The 20,015-nt window shown below is 40.1% G+C and overlaps 1 protein-coding gene across 2 annotated transcripts in view; it reads left to right on the top strand.

The window, feature by feature from the left end:
- The first annotated feature begins 322 nt into the window (after positions 1–322).
- Positions 323–20,015, top strand: part of CDH13 (cadherin 13) — a 517,521-nt gene continuing 497,828 nt past the window's right edge. The window contains exon 1 of one of the 2 annotated variants that reach the window (XM_068150856.1): positions 323–477. In XM_068150856.1, coding sequence (XP_068006957.1) covers positions 433–477 — 45 coding nt within the window. In that variant the 5' untranslated portion in view covers positions 323–432. The remainder of the gene's footprint in view (positions 478–20,015) is intronic. The other variant, XM_068150857.1, reaches the window with a different exon arrangement.

Raw genomic sequence — 20,015 nt, 5'->3', positions numbered from 1 at the left:
TTAACATTTTAATAAAGAGAATCTCTTTGCAGCAGTGCTCAGAGTTGCTCTTATTTCTCTCTGTGCAATTCCATTCCCTAAAAGGGAAAATACTATTGAGATCTGTAAGGCATGATTTGTTAGAATGAAACTAAACATACAAATACACCAAAGCAAAATGCTTTCTAAAGGTGCTGTGTTTGTGAGAGGTACTTGCCCAATATGTGTGATGCAAAATGAGGATGCTTTGTGAAGAAATCATCCTTGTAAAGCCATTGGTTCTGGTCATCAGACTCTATCCAATGCTTTAGTGATGATGCTGCTGATCTATTTGGGAAGTTGGCTGGCTCTCAAGGCAGAGTCTCTTCTCAAAGGCTGTTTCACAGTGAAAATATGCTCAGTGCAGTCGAGTGCATGAATGAAAAAGCCTCTGGTACCTTCTAGTCTGGCAAAATGCAGCACAAAACTCAACTTGCTCTGTCCTTTCTGCTGTCCCAGGTAAGAAATGTGTGGGTTTTTTTCCTTGCTTTCTTTCATCTTCCTTCTCTTATGCATTTGGATTTGAAAGTATTTGTAATTCAGGTCTGATTTCTGAGTAATTATACAATGCTTGAATTACTATTGAAAGATGCAAGATCTCTGCTACAAGCCAGTTGCTAGGAATGTAGAATCTCATAGTTGCTTGATTTACAATTACAGCAAATTTGCTGTGTGATATATAGCATTTTTTTGTTGTTTCCCTTTAGGAAGGGTAGTGGGGGGAATCTTTCAAGTGTCTCGGTTGCAGCTGCAGCAGTAGCAGTGTTTTCTGACATATCAAATGCTGCAACTTTGATTTGCCTCTTCCCTCTGTGGCTTTTGCCGAGTAGTAGCCTTATAGGCTGTTATAGGCAGCTCTCATTATTTATTGCTTTTTATTAGAAAAAAAAAAAAGAAAGACGAGGGGGGGAACATGGAGGGAAAATAAAATCAGACCTTGCAAAAGGTTCCGTTCCCCGTACTCACTTGATAGATGTGTAATACTCTGTTAGTTGACTTGCTATGTAGCCTTGCTCTTATTAAATGTAATAGATCCCCCTCTGCCAGAAAGCAGAGGAAAAAACACCCAGCTTTAAAAACACGGAGCTGCTAAAGCCCTGCTGCTGCTGTCTGTCAAAGCAGAGGGACTCGCTGGGATAGCTTCTAGTTGCTCTCTTTTCTTCTTGCTGCTGCTAAAGGGCTCACTTTTTGGAAGCTCCAGGGGGGTGTTTGTGTGTTTGAAAATCCTGTGTTATTGTCCGGCTTAAATAGATCCTTCTTTTGTCTCAGGAGCTCTGTAAACTCTTGTGTTTAGTGACAGTGGCACTGGTATCCTCTGCACCAAGTAGAGATAAAAGTTAATTCCTTTTTTTACTTACAATTGAGTGCTTTTGTTAACCCTTAGGGGGTTGGTAGATTAATTTAGAGTGTCAAACTAGTGCTTGGGACGTTGAGTCTGTGCACTCGTGTTTGTAACGATGGTCTCCAGTAGGAATTTATTCTGCTTTTTAAAAATAGTATGGTAAGGAGAAAAATGGTGAGGGATCACTGCTGGGAAGGCTTTACAGCTGAGAGGAGATACACCAAGACCATGTGAGTAGGAAGCAGTAGGGTGAGCTGGATGCATGTATGCTGTGGATCAAGGCTGGGATATTTAGGTCCTGGCTTAACCTGATAACAAATAAAAGCATGAGTGTGGGTGGCTGAAGTTATGGGACAGCAGGAGACTCAGTGGCTGGGGACTTGTGAGCAAGAACATAGGCATTTGAGTGGGTTTAGGCTAACAATCCTGCTTCAGGGAATGTAACAAATGAAAGCAGCAGCTTGGGGTCATAGGTGTGGTGCCTGAATGCACTGGTGAAAGATGAGTTTGAGGAGCCAGAGCAGCATGTGCTGGTGATATACCCACAGTTTCTCACATGGCCTCCCTAGTAGGGCTGAGGTTTTCTAGACTGTAGCAGGGCTGGCCGGTGGGCAGCTCTCCAGTTCTGCTGAGACTGACTGCTGCTCAGGGGGAGGGCTGGATGGCTCTCTGGGGGTGAGCCGGGGATGCCCAAAGGGTTCCAGGGAGAAGAAGATGTCAATGTGGGCTGAGATCCAGCCTGGGCAGGCAGCTGAGCTGGCAAAGCTGCCAGTGGGAGGCAATGCTTGGGGAGCAGAGGAAGAGGGCATAGGCACTGTAAAGGTATCCTGTGGATATACTGAGTTGGTGCTCCCCCACCTTGGGCTTGAGATGTGCTATCTGGGCTGAAGTTTGCTTGCTTTTCTTAATCAACTTGGATCTGGATTTTCTGTAGCAGTCCCTTGTAGGACATTAGCAGTATGTATTTCATAGAGAAGGACAGACTTCTAAGGCATATTAAACCACATAGCAGGGTTGTTTATTTTTTTTGTAGCATCAATATCTGCTTAAAACCTGATACAGGGCAGAACACCTGATTCTGAAAACAACTGTGCACTTTGTTGATAACTTTCACTAATACTTCAGTTTATTCTCTTGCTGTGCTAAGATCAGTTCTAGTGCACTGCAGGGCTAAGCACTGCTTTGTATTTAAGTACTTAAACTGCATCCTACCTACTTTATTAGTGTATGTAGATTTATCTGGCAATGCCTCTGCCTTGCGATATAACACATCTACAAGTTTACTTTCCTTAATTCTTAGACATGATCTAGAATCAGAGAACGGATTAGACCAAAATAAGTAAGTGTACATGCTGACTCTGATTCAGGTATAAGGTTGTTGAGTATTGTCAGGTCAGTTTAAAGAATGAGCTGAAGAAGAAAGCGTGCTGGGGAACAAAAAGGGAATTACTGAAATGCTGTTTGGCTTTTCTCTTTGACGCACCACATGAACAACTTTCATGTGACAGGAAAAGTAAACAGAAGAATGTGAGAAACAACATATTAAACAAATGCAGCCATCTGGCTGTGTAGTGGTTGTAACACATTTTGGGATTTTTTTTCACAAGTTTTCCCTTTTTTTTTTTTTCTTTTTCTTTTTCCCCCCCCCTCTCTTAGCAGTAGAGCTTCATATAATACAATGCCAGTGGAACCAGCAAAGGTCAGTTTTGATGAAATGATGAATAAACAACACAAACTCAAAAAAGCTTAGCTTTTATTAAAAGATAAAGTCTAAACTTAGTAAGCTTGGTTACACATTTTCTTGGTTGCATCTAATCCACATACTTTTAAAGGGTATTAAAAGATTACATTTTGAGTTGGTAAAAGGATGAAGATCTGGAGAGTAACTTTTGCACCTCAACAAAGCAGCCTATTAAGTATGTTGGTGAAAGCTGTAGTAAACAGGTGGGTGATAATTTTTCCTTTGCAAAGATTTGATCCACACTACTATCCGCTCTTTGTCCTCTTTTCACCAAGAGGAAAATTAAAATTAGCTAATGCAGCTGAGGAATGTGTTTCAAGCAATCCTCTAATTCAGAATCACCTTCAAAACTACAAAGCATATCTATAGTACACAGCTTCACTGATCTGAAGCTGGCAACAGAAACTCACTATGGTGCAGCTCACTATACAGTGGGCACTAAGCAGTAAATCCAGACAGATTTTTCAGTCTTTCAGATCTGAGAGGGTTTTACATTTTCCCCAGAGGACATTTTCTAAGGCCTATATGCAAAATATTTGTTGTAGGCAGAAGCTGTTCACAAGCTTGCTTTTGTATGTTATGCACTTCATGCAGATGAATCAAGCTAAAATTTGTAAATAAAGCTTACAAGAGGAGAAAAATCCTTTTTTTGTTGTTTTTTTGATAGCTTCAACAATAACTGTCATGTTCCATTGAGCTGCAACTAAGCCAGCTGAAAAAAAAAATATAGATTTTTACAAGCTCATCGTTATTGAATAGAGAAAATTTCTCCTAAAACTTTCCCCAACTGCATAGCCCACACTGCTGCTTTCTTAAGTTTTTATTTTTACAAATTTCTCCAGAAGAGGGCTCCATGCACAGCTTGAAAGTCGGCACCCATGCATTCAAAGCAAAAGAAAGTGATCAGCTTCAGGAAAAAAATGAAAAATCTCTCTCACACAGTCTGTTACCAGAGCATTATACTCAAATTCTGACCAAGCATTTCCCTGTTGTATTGCGTTGCTGTAGGTCTTGTTTAAGACTGTTTGTTATTTAGAGAGTTATAGAAAGAAAGTGCCATACCTCTTGTGCTGTCGTGGATTCCTAAAAATGCTTAAAAACTGTTAGAGAGAGACTCACTTGCCAATTATTTGTGCTGACGAGCATCTTGTGAGCAGGCTGATGCTTATTCCTGACAGTTTCAGGCCATCATTTCTGGTTATGTAGTCAAAAGGATTTTCCCCTTGCATATCTCTTTCAAAACATGGTATCTCCCAAAACACAGAGCCACTCCAGCATTCATGCTATGCCTTTTCCCTCCAGTGCAATACTTGATAAAGTTGGCCTCTGGTGAACTAGACTGACTTTAGGCAATAGGTCTAACCTTTTAACAATATTCTTACACAGGACCTGATGAGACTCCTCACTGCTAAACAGGAGAGGTTTGTTACAATGGGTGGGTGGAAAGTGGTAAAAAAAGAGTTCCTAGAGTTTTGGCATTAGTTAAACCCACTGTGTCGTGCACCCTTTGTGGTAAAGCTTTGAGTTTCTTTTTCTTCCTGTTGTCAGGTAACTAGGCTTTCCCCATTCTCTTAATACCTACAGGCAAGGTAGATAATAGAGCTGTGTCTGTTACACTCTTCCTGCATCACTGCTGGAGTCACAGGTCTGGTACAACCTGTCAGCTGCAGATTAATATGCCGTGTGTCAGGATCTTGGCATAAGATTTCAGGCCAGCATAAGGGAGTGGGGCTTCATTAGGAACCTGAGGCAGAAATGTGAAGTTAGGGAGTTTTTTAATTATTTCATGGCAATAATGTCTTTATTCTGTCTTTGATAGGTACAAGCACAAAACTGACATTTTGTATACCACTACTATTCTAACCAGCACAACTTCATCTGTGCAGGCAAAAACACAGACCTACCATGTCCACAGGGGAGGAGAGACAGAATGCTTAGGAGACTAAGTGTGCTATAGTTCTTCTGAGCTAACTCTGGGTTATATTAGTGTGTTCTTGATTATGGCTATATGGTATCACTGTGCCCTGTCCTAATCACCAAGTGGATAGCCCAGATGAGAGACATTTTCTGTCACTTCATGTGTCCTGCAGCTAGCAGAGTGTTAGTGTATACAGATGAGTAGGACAGCAAATGACAAAGAGAAGTGAAGTAAAACCTTGCTTCATTAACCATTGCCTCAATATTCCAAGGTCTTTGAAATTTGCCCACTCGTTTCCTTGTGTTTATGTTTTTTTAGAGTTGTGATGTGGACTGTATTCTGTGTCATTCTTTGAAAGCCTTACTGTTTTTGTAGGAAGGGAACTCATTCCACTATGAGCTTACCCAGTGTTCTACTGTTTTGGCTGAAGGAAAAAATGTTCTTGGTTAGAGGAAAAAAAAAAAGGGGGAATTTAACCTTTGGTTTGATAGGGCTGGTTAAAACAGTTTTAAGCACAGACTTAAATAAATATGAGCTATTAACAGTGGGGCAAATCTTTTCAACACAGAGTGCTTATCAGTGTCTCTAACCACTTGGAACAGCTGATTAAAGTGTTTAAATAACTTCTGATATCAATGGCTATCCATGTATGGATGTTTGATTCAGTATTTTTATGAGAGTTGTTTTTTAGGGAACTGAACACCCCTCTTCAAGCTCTAGAAGTGTCCCTAAACTGAGCTCCAATATTCTACTCTCTGAAATTAGTAAGTTTTGACTGCCTAAGATTCTTCATACTACTCAGACTAGTCTGGGAGTTGTATTCCTCAAACTATAATTTTATTGAAAAGCAGTACAAACCAAGCAACAAAAATAACAACAAAACAAACAAGCAAATAAACAGAAACCAAACCCAATCCACACCAACCAACTAAACAAAAAAGCACCAAACCCTAGTAACAGCTATCTGTTTCAGGCTAAACTCTTTGCTTCTCTTGCTGTGAACAACTAGTGCTTAATTTCTGACTGGTAGTGACAACGTATCTATTTCTAAAAGCTAATATTTAATTCCCAAGGACTTTCTTAGCCTGGCATGCAATGAAGAGTAAATAATTCTGTGTATACGAAGGCTGTATAGACAGGAAGCGAATTTCTAGAAGTTTGAAGAAGTCTTTAGTAAATGAGTAATCATGGCAGATGAACCTTGTGGTACTTTTGCATAACAAGGACTCAAAATACTGAAACCCACTGGTTCTAGGCCCCTAAAATGTCACAACGCTGTTAACAGGCTGTATGTGAAGAAATATACATGCAACTTCAATTCAACATAAGAGATGCTCACTTGCAAGTCTATTTCTCATCTATTGCTACTTGTGTGCTGAAGACTACTAGTTGTGGTTATCCCCTTTTCCTCTCAAAACAAGCTTAATTGTGAATGCCTCTTGCCAAAGTTGGCAAGCTGGGCTGGAAACACAGCTGGGGGAGTGCTGATTCTATACATTGGCTGTCTGCCACATGGACAGTAACACATCTGTGGCAGAGGTAAAATGAATTAGTAACTTCACATATTGCTTCAAATCAATCCATAAACTGTTAGCGCGTTGAGTTTCCTTCAATTGCTGTGGCGCAAAAAGAGTGTTACAACATACTTATCGTGTTAATAATTGGCTCATCTACTTTATAGACACTTTACCTATTTCTTTTCATTTTCTTGGCACAACTTGGAATTGCAAGAAAAGATTCTTGTGCAAAAGTCCCTGAGTCAAATGTAGGGAATTTTGAACCCATAAGAGCAAACAGAAAGCCTGCAGCTGTCCATGGATTCATTGTATAAAGGCAGAAATTCCAAGCTGCTGTAAATTCATCTGGGTTCACTAGGGAGCAATCCCAGTGTGTGTGAATTAGGGGTACAATCCATAGTTTGTACAGACAGCATGCAAGGATGGAGGTAGGGGAGAATCATGTAAAGTTGTCCCTTCCCCACCCTGTTACAGTTCTCTTGATGTAAGACAGCCTTTGAAGTGTGTTTAGTATATTTTAACTTTGAGCCCACTTGGGAAAAGAAAAAGCCCTGGGAACAGCCTTCTCAAGATCTTGTATTTTCACATAGACAAACTTGTTGGCTTTGAGTTCCCCTACTGCCAAATAAGGTGTATTTATACATTTCTCTGGAGACAGCCCTCTGTTTTCCCTGAGGAACCATGCTTTATCAGACAACAAACCGCTATGTCAAAATGTGAGAGCTGAACATAGCACTGCTCTATAGCTGACAAAGCAGGAAATCCAGAGCATCTGGTACTTTGCTCTCTAATCTAAGTGAAAGGAGATGGAATTAGCTATTGGAATTGGATGGGCATTTCCTTCCCTGTTAAACCCATTGTTTCAGAGCTCTGTCGGAGGAAGCTGAGCCACACCGACTGCGTTACACAGCAGGAATGGATATCTCAGCTGCAGGACTGAGCTGTTCAGTACAGTCAGATAACTGGCCAAGTTAAAAGGTGTTCAGTTTGACCTTCTGCCAAGATAAGATAACTCCTCTTGCAAGTGCTGGGTAGTCATGGATATTATCTACCAACCTTATTCAGGTGAAGTGCAAAATGAAAAACCTGTAGTGAAGAGAAATAAGAATGAAATTAAAATAGACATAACAAAACAAAACAAAAAAAAAGCTCAAAAAAGCCCCAAACCACCACACCAAAAACTAAACAAACAAACAAACAAACCCAACATGATAATAAGTTTGGGGTTCTGTATTAACCTGCTGCCTGAAGGTTGTACTGTTTGCCAGGTTAGTGTTTTGATTCTCCTCCAAAATGCCTTATTTTTACAATTCATGATCTGATTGGACTAACAGGACTCTGCACTCTGTAAGTCTTGATTTATGAATATCAATAATCCTATTAATTTACTGATATACAGCTCTGACCTGAACACTAAAGTAACTCTGGTTTTGATCATCTTTCCTTATTACATGACAATATCATTTCAGGAGATATTACTCGGTGAGACAAAAATGTAAAGATGGTCATCAAAGCTTAGCAGTTCAGAAATTGATGAGGCTCTGGTATTTATTTCTAGCTTTTGGAATCTTTATATTCTTCCAATGTTTTTAATTACAAGATCTCATTTTAAAATGAGAAGAAAACAATATCCAGTTTTAAATGTCACCGGAGTTTTCCACGACTTGGATCTATGCAGTTTAGTGATCAATGCAGAAGGGTAGTTCACTATGCAGTCAGAGTATTGATTATTGCAATCTGATAAGAGAGCGTCTGTTTAGATGATCATGTTGGATACAATGTGTTACCTGGAAATAGGTTAAGGATGCTGGGAATAGTTCATGACACTTTCATGTCTTGTAGAAATGACCTGAGGTCCTGCACTTCTCAGCTTTGGTTTTCTGAGTGTGCAATAGCAAAACACTGTTGCTCACACTAATATGGAAGCAGGTCTCCAGCAGATACACATTGATTGCATTACCCTGCTTTGCATTATCTAGGTGAAGGGTGATTAGTACCAATGCCATATGCATTTCCACCCTGTGTGTAGTGGGAGGCTTACATGGCTTCTATTACTATTATAGCTGAACAGCCGCAAATGGTAATGAATTTATCCTTGCTTCCCTAAAATAAATGCTGAGTTAAGACAGGGACATTATTCTGAAATGGGAGACAGCCTTCAAGATCTGCCTGTTTCAATGACTTTACTTCTATTATCTTAGTTGAGTAATGATGGAGGCGGCTGTCACTTGGCTGCTGGTGTTGATTCAGTAGTGACAGTTCATTGTGCTGGAGAAAGATTAATTCTGATTGGAGAGAGCCCAGAATAAATTCAGTCTTTGGGCCAATCAGAAGCTGGTGTGTGTAGGACTAGCTTAATAATGCTGCTCAATTTTCAAGAGTATAGTTAGTTATGATATGCCAAAGAAACTGCCTTTTCTGTACAGTTAGCATTTTGTGTGTAGAGGGAACTAAAAAGAGAAAAGGTTTAGTTACTCATAACGGTTAGAGTTCTTTCAGGCATTAGGAAAATGGAATGTGCTTCCTTACAACTGCTGTTTATGTGATGGTTGCTGGCAAAATGATATTTTGGAGCACAGGAGGAGGGTGAGGCTGTCAGTGCTATGTATACTGGGAGCATTTGAGACCAAAACAGTTAAAGGTAGAAGATGGAGAAGATAATACACAATGAGCTGTGATTTCAGTGCGTGGGAAAGGAAGAGATGCTGGATATTTCCACTGAAATTTGAGACATGGTCTTGATGACAGAATATTTCCACCTCCTGCTCAGTGTTCCCAACTTGCTTTCTTTTCTCTGTTTGGAGGAGGTAGAGCTACTAAAAGCCAGGGCTTCTCCGGTAGAAGGTGGCCTGCCTGGTCATGGCTGTTACACATCTATGTGCAACTTCTGGAAATACAGTTACTATCCTAAAGTTCATTGTTAGTGAGGTATACCTCAATGTTTGAATTCCTGATGATGACATTTGGATGCACCGTTTGTTACAAGGCCAAAACATGAGAATCTCTAGACTTGTATGGATTATTGAATCCTAATCTCTTACATTGTAGAACAGATGCCTCTTCCTGTGTGGTTATGTCCCTCTGAAATGAAGATTCAATATTCTTACACTTGCTTGCCAAGAATTCCCATTTCAAAGCTTTTGTTTCCCAAATCAAAGGCACACAAGCACAGAACTTGTTTCTTGCTGTGTGTGGGAGCTAAACATTGATTATGGGTGGCTGAAGGATTTTGACTAAAATAGAAATTGATTTGATTGTCTGCCATAACTCATGCTGAACCTGAACAAAATATGTTTTCCAACTTTTTCTTGACTTCTGATTTCTGCATGCTCTGTACTTGTGGAGTCTAGCTGGGATATGAAGGAAGAAAAAGCAATCATGCACAGCATGAGTTGTTCTTCCTGCCTCACCACCAGGCTGACTGGAAGGATCACCGTTCCTGCTATTTCCTTGTTCAAATTACCTTTTTCCCTCTGTTCCACTTCATCTGCTCAAAAAAATTCAAAAGGTCTGAGTTCTTTTGCTTTCTCTACTCAACATTTCTTCCAAAACTTCTAGTGTTGTGGGAAAGGATTAATACATTTTACTACTGTGGTTTAGCTTCTCTTAAGTGGGTTTCAGCAGTTCCTTTTGGAAAGTTCATCCCTGTTCTTCATGCTTATAGATGTTTGTGTTTTGGTGGTAGAGGAGAAGATGGTGGCAATTTCCCTCTAGCATGAGGAAAACCAAACATTTAAGGAGTCACTTTCCTTCAGCATTTTACATAGGTCCTGGTTACTTTCACTGGGTAATCTGCAGATTGCCTAGAATTAGTGCAGTGCTAAATTGTAACCTATAGCTAACATAATAGGCTACTATAAGCATTATGCTGTTAGTACTTGTGTATCTGGCCAATCTCGTGCATTTCTGCTATGTTTGTATTATCCTACTTCTTTCTCCCTCAGTCCCTTAAGGCAGTCTAGCTCTATCTGCACATGTGGAAAATAACTCAACTTTATCTGCCCCATTAATAGTTTTAAGTCGGTGATTGCTGGAAGCCAGAAGTGCTTGGATAGTTATTTACTAATAACCATGCTGACAAAGCTGTTGAATTTCTTGTCCCTTGCCTTGGATGACTGAAGAATACAAGAAAGACGATCAAAGTTATTCAATGTCCAGTAACTTTTTGAGCTGTTAGGATCTGGAAAGTAGCCTTTTATATTTGTGATTCAGTTAATAGGTGTATACAGGAATGGAGCACAGAATCTAGTCTGATTCTGCCTGATCTTCATTTACATAAAAGCTTACCTGATATTTAGGCTGAAACCCATACCCAGAGCTCTTCCTCATATCTGCATCTGAAATTGCTGGCATCAAGAAACAGCAGTACTTTGTCTTGTGCACATTTGTGTACCTCAGCATGCTGGATTTTATGTTTTGGTGGGACTGTTTTATTATCATTTGCTGTGTCTTAATGGACAATGTTTATGTCTGTCTACTGCTTTGACATTGTTGTGTTTGTGATCATTAAATCCCTTCCACTGATGCTCTGGGAAACTTGTTACCACATATCAAATAAAACCTAGGTGATACCTTCTTCAACAGACTAGCTGTCTAGGGAGGGAATGGAAAAGGAAAGAATAAGGGATAAAGTGGGTTTAAGGTGAGACCAAATCAACATTCACTGGTGGAGACCACATTTCAGCTTATATTGAAACTCCTTGAACTGTCTGAAACAATTTTATGTATATGAGAAAGGTTGTTTCCCACATGTCCTCTGTGTAACACATGCATGCATTTTAACAGCATGCTGGTGGAAATCAGTGCAATCCAGAGAACCTGGGTGAGGAAGAACAGCTCTGTTTTGGCTTCATGAATATGAAGTCAGCCAGATACTAATACAAACTGGGCAATGTCTTGCTGAAATGAGTGTGTGTGGGGCAGCTGTCATGAGAGACAAGTGCTCCATTGTATGCAGTTTCCCTCCCCTTACCACTTTTGCTAATATGTAATTTTACACACTTATCCCTCTCTCTTGCTTTGTGACATCTCTTAAAGGCCAGCTGAAGAGCAAGGATCAAAGAGGGTATGACCTGACTTTAGGCACATTTGTAAACTAACTGTTAGTTTTCTGCAGGTTCTATGCTTAAAAGAGGAACAACCCTCCCCTGAGGGCTGAGCATAGAATTCATGTACAATGGATCTGCTTCTGGCACTATTTCTGGGGTGTTTGCACTGCTCGTGATTCATCTGGCAGTGCCTGAGTTTAAGCACTGATAAAGAGAACATAGCAGAGTGCAAATACATTTGACCTTTCAAAACATTGAAAAGAACACAAAAATAGAAAAATAGTTTCTTTGCAGTTTTTCCTTGCACATGTGTAATGACTCCAAACAAACAAGCATTCTTATTTTTGCCTTTGAAGCCTGGGTAGCACAAAGGCTTCTAGGCTTGAGGTCCACTGTTCCATGTCTGCTGTTCCCAGGAGAGCATATGTGAGTTGGTCTGACACTGGTGTAGAGGTAGAGGTACAAGTCAGCCTTGATTTCTCCAGTTCAGTGATCAGGCTGTAGTTCAGATCTGCTGCATCCCCAAATCCTTACTGTTTAATAAGCTGTGCTTGTATAATTGATACACTGGTCTTGGTTCATTCTCCTGATGGGCAGGAGACTGTATTTCAAGTGTAAAGTATCACTGCAGCTGTCACTTCAAGTTGGTAGTACCAATACCAAAGTAAGGCTCAGGTACCTGTGGAAAGTTTCTACCAAAATCCTCAGCAAGCTACGACCTTAGTTAGCTTGGATGCAACCTCTAAATACTGCTGTAAGCAACTTTAAAAAGCAAGTACTTCCACAGGTACTCTATGGTGTAAATCCCCCTGTTGAATTAAGCTGTGGTGGGCAGCTGCAGGGTTCAGCCTTGCCTGGAGTTCACCCCTGTTCCAAGGGCTGGGCTTTTTGAATAGCTGTGTGGATGAGTCAGGGGCATGCCAGTCCTGTTACACTCCCACTCCCCATGACAGGACTGCTCCTGGGGAAAATGTATAGCTCTGAATAGGCTTTCAAATATGATGGGAACTGAAGATCCTCCCTTCTTTTCCTCAAAACTGTTGACTTGTGAGACCATTCCTTTGCTTTAAAAGGAGAGGAAGTACACACAGTACATCTCTCCCTGCCTACAAACTAGAGATGTACACAGTGTGCAGAATTTTGTGCCAAGCTCTGGGCATAGAGATAGGTTTTCAATGAAACGATCAGGGTTAAAGTTTCTCTTAAGCTGCATTAGGGAAGGGAGGAAAGGCTACACAGTGCCTGGGGTAGGGCTCTGATCTGGTATTGCTACAACTATTTTTGGCATTTCTAAAACCACTTGGAAGTTGTTGCACCAGAATTTGATTTTTGTTTGTTTGTTTGGTTGGTTGGTTTGGTCTGGGGTTTTTTGGGTGTTTTTGTTTTGTTTTGTTGTGAAATGGCTTAACTGTAGGTGATAACCCCTCCTTGGTTTATTTTTGCTACCCTGATGCCTGTTACATGCTGGTCAAGTTGATTGCAGCAGGGAGAAACATTTTGTCTCCTCCCATCCCACTTTCTTATTTCCTAGTTCATTGTGTGGTTGCCTCCTGTGGCTGTGGTCATCTGAATTTTATTAACAGCAAATCTTGAGCAATCTGCTTAAGTAACAATCAGCATGTCTTAATTTGCACCTCTTCCATACCTTCGTGAAATGGTGAGCTATCTGATCAGTTAGCTAGCTACCTTAGCACTTGTAAACAAATCCCTGTTTCTGTTCAGTGCTATTATGAAGGCTTCCTGCTAAACCAGGAGTGGTGAACTGAAAAGTGTGTAGTATGTGTGGAGTCTAAAAAGGGGGAGAAATGTGTGAATGCAGTTTAATAGGTAATCTTTCAAGGAAGGGATTCCTTACTATTCTGTCTTATTTAGTAACTCTTTACTGTAAAATATGTAATTGTTCCCTGGAAAGCAACACTAATACACCAATTTTGTAGTTTTCCCCAGACAAGCTTTTAACTGTTCCCTTCAAAGTTATGCTCCTTTTTGCTTGGTCTCCTTTCAGCCCATGACACCTTATTTGTGTAACAGCCTAGCCTTGGCTGTACAAAAGTAGGTTAGAGAGCTTTCTTAAGCAGCAACTGTAGTTTTGAGTGTCCTTAGGTTGAGGAGGGTTTTGAGCTTTGGCCTTCCCTTCATCCAGCAATCTTCGTGGGCATTGTTATTTTTTAAAGATATTTTTAGCCTCTTCAGACACTGCTGCTTCATTAAGAATCTGACCTGTAAAGCAGTGCCTTTTCTCACCAACCACATGCATAAGGCTGACCTCTGGCTTAAGTACAAAGTTTGGTGTCAGTCTTGTCCCATTACCAAATATAGCATGAATCTTACTGACAAGTTTTCCTGGCAGCTGTGGCTGGGAGGGTGTAGGAAATTAATATATCTAAACGACAGAAGTAATCTCTGATCTCTGTGTTTAGCACTGAAACACATGCACCAACAAGCCCAGGAGGAGAGGGTTGTTTCTTGTTCTGTCCCTTGCACTGCTTCCTTGTGGACAGCTTCCCTTGAGCTGTGACTTGCCTTGCTGTGCTTGGCTAGCATGCCAGGGGGACAGAATCCTCTCCCAGCACCCAGGAACAGTTGCTATCCCTGTCAAGGACAACTGCACTCGCAGCCCTTGGAGATTTGCTTCTCTCTTAACAGTTTCATCCTTCTTGAGCATCTTGATTTCAAGTGTCTGTTGAAGCACTGCAAACAGATTTCCTTTGGTTCTGCAGCACTACGTGCTGTGTTGCAATACATTTTGTCTACTTTAAAGCTGTTAGTGAGTCATTAGTTTACAGTTCCAAAACCCAATTCCAAAGGGATCACTCATCTCCCTAGAGCAGTGAAGATATTTTCAAGCTGGCTGCAGAGTGCTGTGGCAGTGTTTTTGAGGCTTGCCTGGTTCAAATCATGTGGCAGTGATACTGCCAAAGGCTGCCAGTTCAATGGAGGATTGCACACAGATTCCATGGGTGGGAACTTGCAATATTATTAGACACAACTAATAATAGTTTCTCTTGACTTTTGAAATGTCAGAATGGTCTTGTGAGTAACTGCACTTTGGAAAGCATTAACCTTTTGCTTGCCACCAAGAGTAGTCCCTGATGTTCAATATTGCATTATGTTTGTAATATATAAAGTACATTGGAAACCAGGAGTAAATACATCTGACTGTGAATTGACTAGTGTCGAGATCTTAAGAGTTGCAGCATCAGCTTGGGGACCCATGACTGCGTCCTGTGTGTGTGCAATGACTAGGAAGATGACTTTCTTCTATCCAGAGATTTCTAAGTTCTAATGAACATACCTCTGCTGCCTCACTTTTCCCATCTTCAAAAGTAAAACCTAATAATGAACAGCCTCTGGTCTACTATTAAAGAAAAAAGGGAAAAAGTATGCCAACATAAATATCACAGTATCACAGTATCACAAAATCACCAAGGTTGGAAGAGACCTCAAAGATCAAGTCCAACCTGTCAACACAGACCTCATGACTAAACCATGGCACCAAGTGCCATGTCCAATCCCCTCTTGAACACCTCCAGGGATGGTGACTCCACCACTTCCCTGGGCAGCACATTCCAATGGCTAACAACTCTCTCTGTGAAGAACTTTCTCCTCACCTCGAGCCTAAACTTCCCGTGGTGCAGCTTGAGACTGTGTCCTCTCGTTTTGGTGCTGGTTGCTAGAGAGAAGAGACCAACCCCCTCCTGGCTACAACCTCCCTTCAGATAGTTGTAGAGAGCAATGAGGTCTCCCCTTAGCCTCCTCTTCTCTAGGCTAAACAATCCCAGCTCCCTCAGCCTCTCCTCACAGGGCTGTGCTCAAGGCCTCTCCCCAGCCTTGTTGCCCTTCCCTGGACACGTTCAAGTGTCTCAATGTCCTTCTTAAATTGAGAGGCCCAGAACTGGACACAGTACTCAAGAAACATAAAGAAACATGTCTGATTTCTTTGAGAAAGTCAGTGACTTGTTGTCCTACTGTCCTGAAGTCAGGACTCCAGGATTTCTGGGGTTTCTGAGTATAGCTCTTAGACCAGCTGCTCTAGAGCTGGTCATTTTGGCTGGGAGCAAGAAGTGTGCTTTGCAGAGAACTTCAAAAGTTCTCAATTTCTCTATGAACCGAGTGAAACAAAAGTTAAAAAAAAAAAAAATCTTCAAATGCTTTGTGGAACTAAGTTAATGTTCTTCCTTGCACTAGACATTTATTTCTTTTTGCTGTCTAGTGTATCCAGCAAGGTACCAGCAGTATATCTCCAGCTACAGGATTTACTGTAAGACTTTTACGGACTGCTGGAGGCCAATCAGTACAGGATTCTGATAAGTTTGCCCCAGAGTGTCAGAAACTGATAAATAAAAATAACTACAAGTTCTTAGTCAAAAGATGCAAGCATTTTGAAGAGTGAGAAATTAATCCAATAGCCTTTCTGCCCTTTTGAGTGTATTATTAGCACAGCTCGGAGGCAGATGAGCTGAGTTTCAAGAGGTGCTGGACACTTGCCCCTTCCTGTGATATGACTAAAGTTGGACACTTCCTCTTGTGAATACAAAGCTGCATGGGAATTGCACATAGCCAAGCCCTTAGCTGCAGAGTAATGAAAACACTGGGGAAAGACAGAAGACCTATATTCAGAGTGCCTTCTCTTAATTGCCTTTTACAGCTATTTACTATAGTTAAGAATACCTTGTGGGTGTATCTTTCCAGGCAGAATTGCATCACTGGGGCTATGAATAACACAACACACTGAAGGGAATTAATTTTCTCTATGTTGTTATGTCTATTTTAAATTTTTTTCTGGCTTCTGTGAAAAGTTAAAAGCGAGGAAGTAGCTTGTGCAAAGTCCTATAGGAAGTCTTTAACAAGTTGGATGCAGTCACAGCTCAGGAGCTGCAAATGACCTGTCAGGACAGATTGTCTCTGGTACTGAAAACTCAGAGCAACATGACATATTGGGGAGCAGTCTTGGAAAGCGTCTTGCACTCTTTCTATTTATGAGAACTCAAACTTTAATTGCAGTAACTATTATGTATATTAATGAAAAAGCCATCCCTCTATTTCTGCAGTGTATCTAAATGCCAGCATTTAATCCTTGTATTAAAGATACATAGCAGTCTTCCTGTGACAATGAAGATGTGTTTTTAGTGTGCTTGGGGAATTGTGGTTAACAGAATGACTTCACCCCTAGGGAAAGCTTGACTGTTGTCATTTTGTTCTTGTTCAATAATCTGAAATAGACTGTTGATATCAATGCTTTACTAAAAGTAAAATAAGATTAGGATCAATGGGCTTTTAAGAATATTTTACCTTTTTTTCCCATGTGAGGTTTTGTGGGGTGTTTTTTGTTTTGTTTTGCTTTGGTTTTCTTCCTTCAGGAGGTAATACAGTATAATTTTCTTTGTTTGGCAACTTAAGTCTTGTGTGTGATCATTTAAAACTGGATATGTGCTTGCAAATCTGAGAATAAAAGCAGAAAAGAGATTTCTTGCAATAAATTCTTATTCCTCCTATATTTGCTATACTCTACCTCCTATTCTATTCTATTCTATTCTATTCTATTCTATTCTATTCTATTCTATTCTATTCTATTCCATTCCATTCCATTCTATTCTATTCTATTCTATTCTATTCTATTCTATTCTATTCTATTCTATTCTATTCTATTCTATTCTCTCTGCCCTTTAAATCATAATAATCAGACACTGAACATCAGTTTTTATGAGGATCCATGTGAATTCTGTCAGATTCACCACTGGTGGATAAACCCCATCTTGAAAAGACTCACAGAAGTCATCAGGCCTTGGTTTCAAGTTCATCCTCCTTCATCATCCTGATATGTGTTAATGTACAAAGGTATTTGGGAAACTGTGAAATAAAATTGTAGGCACTCATAGAGATGCAATGTCAAGCAACAGAGCAGCACATGTGACAATTGCTGTATCCATGTTTCTGTCATACTTTAAGTTTGTTGTAAGATTTAGGTTCCTATTCCTTCCATATGCTGTCTGCAGTTAGCTGTGATCAAAGAAGAGTGTAGGTGGTCTGCTAGGAATGCTTCTCTCCTTCTGCACAAAGGAACAAATTTCTACAGTTTTCTCCTTCATCAGAATAATGTGTTCATCTACTTACTTACTTCTGAGCTCAGTCAATGACTCTCAGTGAACTGTTGGTGTAGACACTGAATTCTCAGATGGCTCAGACTGCCACAGAAGTCACTCTCCCAAATTGTTCACAGTTTCACTCTGAGTTGGTCTCAGGGAGGAAATGGTAAGAAGTGTTGTCTGCCCAAACTTTCCCACATGACCAAGTTGGTGGTCTCCTTTCTATGTGTAGTATAGAATATAATAGACTACAATAAACCAGGTTGGAAGAGACCTTCAAGATCATCACGTCCAACCTATCAACTAATCCAATCCACCTAATCAATTGAACCATGGCACCAAGCGTCCCATCAAGTCTCCTCTTGAACACCTCCAATGATGGTGACTCCACTACCTCCTTGGGCAGCCCATTCCAATGGGCAATCACTCTCTCTGTATAGAACTTCTTCCTAACATCTAGCCTAAACCTCCCCTGGCGCAGCCTGAGACCGCGTCCTCCGTATCCTGTGCAGGCCAGAAATATGATATTTCACTTAGGACTCTAAAGATTATTATATTTGCTAGAAGTCTTGAATCAAATAATTTGCAGCAGATCTATAGCACAATTCAAACCAAGTTAAACCTAATAGCTAAGAATTAGTTGTTTGAATAATATTTCATCAGACTCCTGTATGTGAAAGGCTTGGTAAGAAACTAATACTGACCAATGTGAGTGATACAATTTAAACATGAGTTTGTATTTATGGTAGCTCCATGTGTATCTTAGTTCACTACTGGCACACTTATTTTAGACTTTTTGCAATTCAGGTGCTGCATGCCACCTAAAACATAGATCTTGAAAACAAATGCTTGGATTTCAAACTTCTTTGTCATCATTTTGGTAGTGACTGTGATATTGCTTCTGAAAATCCAGAGTGCATACCTGCCAAGAATCAGTAGCAGTTAAGCATTTTGTTTATTTCCTGCTTTTAATATTTATGGTATTAAGAGAAGATAAAAATGTGCTTTTCTTGCTCTCGCCCTTACCATTCAATTAAACTGGAATTTTGTAAATTAGGATTTCTAAGAGTATAAACATCTCTGAGCTTTTAGGAAACATACATATTTCTGAATGTCCTTGCTATTCTCATATCTCTAATTGTAGGCTGTAAACTCATTGAAAATTTGATCTAAGCACTGACAACATCCTCAGTGTTAATACAATGCATTAGAGAAGTCTTTTGTGTGATCTCTTCTCTCAAGGACAAACCACCTAATTAGCTGACCTGCCTGAAATACATCCTGATGTGTTTCTCCACTAATACAGAACAAATTGCAGAATAAAAATTTGATATTTTTTTGTTTGTTTGCTTGCATGTGAACAATCTCCAGAGAAGCATTTTATGGTGTAGAAGGGGGATGAAGTGTGAAGACATTAAGTACCACAAACAGGAGAATGTATACGAGTATACAGGTTATGTGGATGGTGATGTATATATGCATATACAAATGTGAAGCCATGTATGAATGTATGCAGTATGCAACACGCTATGTAGGTGAGGCAAACACAAATGTAAGCTTTGCAGCTTTGTCATGCTGCAATGGCTTTTTTTCACTCCCAAGCATAATGCTTGGTTTGTAACTTGTTATTATAAACTCTTAATTTACATTCATGCTCTAAGATTGAAACTCCTGAGATTACACAAAAAATAAAAGGGCTCAGTTTGTACTTCACGTTCCTCTGCACTGATTCTCAGATACTCATATTAAAGCTGTTCAGAACACAGACATGACTCTTACATTTGAACCTGTGTTTATTTTTTAACACACTTAAACTTGCATTACTGGTGTGAAAGCAGGTGCTCAAAGAAGGTAGTTTGAAGAGTGAGGATTGAGTGTCTCTCTATCTTCAAAGTAAAGCTGGTCCAGCTGCACAGTAGACATTGTGGGATTACGCTTGATAAATTCTTACATTAAAAGAAGCAATAAAAAAACCAGACACTGTGGGAAGAAATGTACATGTAGTAGGACTGGTCTATTAGAAGTACAAATAAAGGCTCACCAGGCTGGGTAGTCTTTCAAATGTCTGGATCTTATCCTGAAGAGTATCGTTTGGGACCGTGTGTATTCTTACCTTCCTCTACAGGTCTAGCAGACTGGATGTGGTAATTTTTTAGCCACAGTTGTTCCCTGGCTAAAAATGCATCATCACAGAGGGATTTCTTATTTGAGCAAGCATAACCTATGTGAACTTTGGAATCCAAAAAGGTTTGGCCTGTATGAATCATGGGACTTGTCACTTCAAGATTCTGGAAATAATTGTTTGCAAGAGAAAGCTTGACGAAAGGAGTGTAAAAGCAAAAATG

This window comes from Melanerpes formicivorus, unplaced genomic scaffold (genome assembly GCF_026170545.1).
Source record: "Melanerpes formicivorus ecotype bairdi unplaced genomic scaffold, bMelFor1.0.p_v2 SCAF_20, whole genome shotgun sequence".
Lineage (NCBI taxonomy): Eukaryota > Metazoa > Chordata > Aves > Piciformes > Picidae > Melanerpes > Melanerpes formicivorus.
This window is presented reverse-complemented; position numbering and strand designations above follow the sequence as displayed.